This window comes from Myiozetetes cayanensis, unplaced genomic scaffold (genome assembly GCF_022539395.1).
Source record: "Myiozetetes cayanensis isolate MyiCay16 unplaced genomic scaffold, myiCay2020 scf2-11, whole genome shotgun sequence".
In the NCBI taxonomy this organism is placed as follows: Eukaryota; Metazoa; Chordata; class Aves; order Passeriformes; family Tyrannidae; genus Myiozetetes; species Myiozetetes cayanensis.
This window is the reverse complement of record NW_026087411.1, coordinates 100,717,398-100,722,376: the sequence shown is the minus strand read 5'-3', so window position 1 is coordinate 100,722,376 and position 4,979 is coordinate 100,717,398. Positions and strand designations below refer to the sequence as shown.

The following is a 4,979-nucleotide window of genomic DNA, read 5'->3' as shown; positions in this document are numbered from 1 at the left end:
GGATGCAGAGTAGATGTCCCTGGAGGTGAGCAATTTGAGGTGTGAGGGGTAATGCTGGGAAAGGCCTTCAACCTGTGGGAGCTGGGGGCTGATTTCCATGTCAGGAGAATTACAGGGCAGGTAGTGTTCCTGTGGAGTGGCTGCCCCTCACCACCTGGGCACCTGCCCAGTCCCTACATACCACCAGTGCTCCCTGCTCCCAGCAGGACAGGGCACTTCCCACCAGCAGAGACACTCCTTCACTAGGGGACAGGGTACCAGGAGAGCACACAAAACCCACCCCACAGCTCTGTGCCACTCCAGTCACTGCTCCTGTGGGGTAGATGCCAAAGGCCCATCAGTTGCCCACATCCCAGGAAAAGACCCAAGGGCCTGCAGGGGATATTTGGCATGAGGTACCCATGGGTGGCCGTGGCTCATGGTGCTGCACTTCACCTAGGCGAGGAGCTGCTCAGCACAAAAGGGAACAAATAAGGACAGCTACTCTAGCCCTTTAATCATCTGGCACCCTACTTTTAATGTATGTAAACATATCTGTCTGCCAGTGCTCCTCTCTCCTTTAAACTGACATAACTCCTTGTTCCGATGAATTTCTCTGGTAGAGACCAGACCCATACATTCAGTTTTTACAACAGCCAAATTAGGCTTATGTAGATGGCACTTGTTTTTGGAAAAGATAGTACCTAAACATTGGTGTTGATTAATACTTTGATTAATTAATAAGATACTGATTAGAGCCCAATACCTCTGTAAACTAACATTTACAAAACCATGCAGGCATTGTAGGGGTGAGATATGCTGCTTTAAAAAAATAACCTAGTAATATGCTCATTCAGCTAGATATTTTTACTATAAATCAAATGAACATTATACTATTTCTGTTGAAACTTTCTGTACACTTACTTTCAAAGAGCTAAAGTTTCTTTTTTAGAAACACTCAATTTAACTCCCCTATAAACTTCCTTTGCTTTAATAGTAAATTAAATATACCATGAATTAAATTACTTGATTATAAATCCTTCCTGAAACATTCTTGATATATAAATCATACTGTAATTAAAAGCTAGAACAAATATTTTTAGATTTGCTCCTTAAAATACATTGATTCTTTTCTGCATCTCTGCTCAAACTATAGCTTCATGTCTCATTGAAAATTACATTTTTTCTGGAAAGAGGAACAGAGACCTATTCAAAAAGTTGACCCCAAATTACATTTTACAAAAACAAGACCATTTATTCACTCTAATATTCTGCATGCAGCTTATGCTGATACTTTCAATATCTCTAGGCTGAAACTGCTTGTAACATTTTGCTGTAAGCCTGAATCTAATTCAAGTGAGAGGCTGTTTTAATTTTTTTAAGGAGCAGTTCTGCTAGATGCAAAGGCATTGAAGAGAGCCTGGAAGACACAATCTGTGCGATGCTGCTCTTTATTGTCACAGGTACAGAGTTCTGATGTGGCGATGCTGCACATTCAGGTCATTGAACATTTACCGATGGGGAAGGACTTTTCAGTCTCTGAAATGGTTACAAATGGCTTTTGTCAGAACATATTCAATATAAGCAGTCTGATCTCAATGGAGTCCTACTATTTTATTTGGGATAATAATGGCAAAGTCTTACCAACTGTTGATGGAGATGCCATGGGGTTAGTTTATATTCATGTTGGAAAAGCAAAGCAGTGCTCCCTCCCAACTCTGACAGAACTGCAGCTCTCTTCAGTAGCTGATTGCCAGGTTGTCCCGATCTGTAGCTTAGCGCTGACAACAGTTCACAGTTTATTTGCAGCTTTGAAGTCTGGTCCTATAGTGTTTCTCTTCTGACAGCAGATGAATAAAGGTGTCACTGTGGGAGACTTTTAGCCGGCTGCTATAAAAAGGACCCTCCTTGCCTTCCCTTGAAAGATCCTCTAGTTCACTTTTGGAGCCTGCGGCTTTCCCCTCGGCTGAGTTTAGCTCCATCAGCTCCAATTCATGCTTGGCAGCTGTTTCTAAAACTCTCTGCTTGTTATAATACCTGACAAAGTTGTTAATGATTGGGTGGATGGGAAGGGCGATTGCTATCACCCCACAAAGAAAACTGATGGCAGCATTCAGTTTTCCTAGTGTTGTTTTAGGATATATGTCTCCATATCCAACTGTGGTCATGGTAATGATTGCCCACCAAAATGACTGAGGGATGCTTTTAAACAAAGTTTCAGGGTGACTTTGCTCCATGGTATAACCTAGGGCAGAAAAGACAAAGATACCAACAGCTAAGTACATGAGGAGCAGCCCGAGCTCCTTAAAGCTGCGTTTCAGGGCATAGGTTAGGGTCTGGAGCCCTGAGGAGTGCCGTGCAAGCTTGAAAATCCTTGCGATCCTCATGATGCGCAGCGCCTGGACGGCCTGCTGAACATTGCTCAGCTCCATCAGCTTGGCTCCTAGGTGGGTCAAGGTCAGGCTGACATAGAAAGGAAGTATTGCTAGCACATCAACAATGTTCATAAAAGAAAGGGCAAAGTGGAGTTTGTTGGGAGAGGAGATCAGCCTCAGCACATACTCCATGGTGAACCAGCCTATGCAGGCTGTCTCTATGCTGTCCAGGGTTGGGTGTTCCATACGGTTCCCCTCTGCATCTACGACCTGCAAATCTGGGATGGTCCCGACACACATCACGACAGAGGAGATCAAAATAAACAGAAAGGACAGAACAGCAACCACTCTAGCTGGATAGGATGATTCTGGCTTCTCCAGAAATTTCCAGATGCATTTTTGGCACCTTTTCCAGCGACTTTCTGAGGCATCTACTCCCAAGTCGTCCAGAATAAGTTGCACCCTTCGGGCTATTTCTTCCAGTTCCTCCTTTTTTTCACTTAGATGAGTTTTGCAGCAGTCATCCAGAAATTTCAGATCCACTTTCCAAAATTCCATTTCATTCTTGAAACATATGGGGCATATTCCCTTCTTCATATGAATTTCCCCAAAGTAATATACGTCAATAATGCATTTGAAAGCATCTGGGTCTCTGTCAAAGTAAAACTCTCTCTTTCCAGGATCATAGTCATCACAGAGGGAGAATATGCTATCGTATCCCCCAGATAAACAATTGATCAGCTCTGCCAGCCGTGTTTCTGGGTATTGATTCAGGTTATCTCCGTAGAACACCTGCCTTACTCCACCGACATTGACTACAATCTCCATTTCTTCACTTTTTTCTGATCCATCAATCTCCGCATCTGGAAACGTAGAGTCACCTGCCATTTTAGTTGTATTTGATTTTATTGGATTTTTAGCCCCTTGTTTGGTTTCACAGCTTTGTGGTTTTAATCTCTCATGAAAGCAAATCAGCACTGAGCCAGCTCTACTACAAATGTCACCAAACTGACCTGGAGTCGTGGCGGGAAAGGTTATAGATAGAAACCTGCAGTCGGAAAAGCTGTGTGAGGTATGCAACAAGCTGCACGGAAAAGACAAGTCATCGGGCTACTGTGCCTGCAAGCAGGATGTTAGAAAGCTCCAGCAGACTGGAAAGAGAAGAAACCATTTAGTAAAACTCACCACTCTGTTCAGTGCTCGAGAGTCTTTTCAGGTCCCATTCTCTCTCTAAAAGTGATATCTATTCACAGCTTGGAAGTCACGGCAGAGAAATAAATCCTGAGCTCTGATTAATGCAACGTGCAGTGAGTGACAGTTCTCAGAGTGACAGTCGGTGTGGTGAGTCCACAGAAACTGCCACGGCTTCTCCCTTCGATTCCACAGATTTCCCTAGAAAGCTGCGTTTGAATTTTGTTTCTCTTTCCGTTCTCTGTTTACTTTAAGGTCTTCCAGAGTTCATCTGCTGACTCTTGCACATAGTCGGTCGGTGCAAGCATGCAGAGGAGAAACTTGTGCTTGTTTTCCCTTCGCTGTTTCTCAGCACAATAGGGAGCCTAGGCTGCCAGGAGTCCTTTCCAAACTCTACCCTCTCCTGGTGAAACCCAGCAAAGCATCAGCGGCACAGAAAGCACATCTCAGCTTTATATACGCCTGCCAAACAGTACAATAATGTGTTTCTATCCTACCAGGAACTTTACTGAGTTTTAAAAACATTTTTAAAAAACCTAATGCAAAGCATAACTGTGTATAAAGTCATTCAGAGCTGCAGAAAGACACACAAACACTGATTCCTCGTGGCAGAAACCAGAAGTAATACTGTGTATTGGGAATAAATATACGGTATAAATTTTGCTCTCAGTGGGACTGGAGAAACTCTGGACCGTCTCTGTCCTGTGTCAGGACATTGAGTTAATGTAGATTTGCACTGGTGTCATTGCAAAAGGGGCAGACACCATGAAGTTTTGGTTGCAGCTGTGGAGCAAATTTGCCCCTGTACTCTGTGCACATTCCCCAGTGCTGTGGGTCCTCAGTTTTAGCAATGTTTCCCTGATCTGCAGTCAACTGCGCCTGAGAAAGGTTTCAGTAATTTACGTCTATGATGATTTCTCAGGGCATGCTGTTTACCAAAAACAGTGTTTTGTACTACATCCAGCACTTAAAAAGCAAAAGTAGAATAACAAGCATTTAATTTTAGCTTAGTTTTCTCCAAATTCCAGGATCTGATGGACATCTGTTTCCCAGACCCTTACATGCAGGAAGGCCTACCACCCTGCTCTTAAATTCTTAAACCTGACTCTACAGTTCATTTTAGTGCATCCACCAAAACCTACAGTTCATAATTTAACTGTTTCTGGCCACCACAGAATGATATTTTTCAATTTACTGGTTTCTGAAAAGCTTCTCAGTGGAGGGGAATAGAGAGCAACAAACCCAACTGACAGTTTGCTTCTCTAGGCTTGTGTCCATCCTGGGAGAAAGGCGAGATATGTGATGTGCCCACTGTCCTCATGCTTGTGTCACACAGTGAGGGGGATCCTGCTGAGTATACAGTGCTCCTGTTCCACTCTCTTGCCAGAAGCTTATGGGTGATTAGTAAGAGTGCACCAGACCTCATTTGGAGTA

At 43.5% G+C, this 4,979-nt stretch overlaps 1 protein-coding gene across 1 annotated transcript; it reads right to left on the bottom strand.

The window, feature by feature from the left end:
* Positions 1 to 1,407: 1,407 nt before the first annotated feature.
* Positions 1,408 to 3,967, bottom strand: KCNF1 (potassium voltage-gated channel modifier subfamily F member 1). Its single transcript, XM_050315286.1, has one exon. The coding sequence runs from the start codon at positions 3,240 to 3,242 to the stop codon at positions 1,779 to 1,781; it is 1,464 nt and encodes a 487-aa protein (XP_050171243.1). The 5' UTR covers positions 3,243 to 3,967; the 3' UTR covers positions 1,408 to 1,778.
* Positions 3,968 to 4,979: the final 1,012 nt, after the last annotated feature.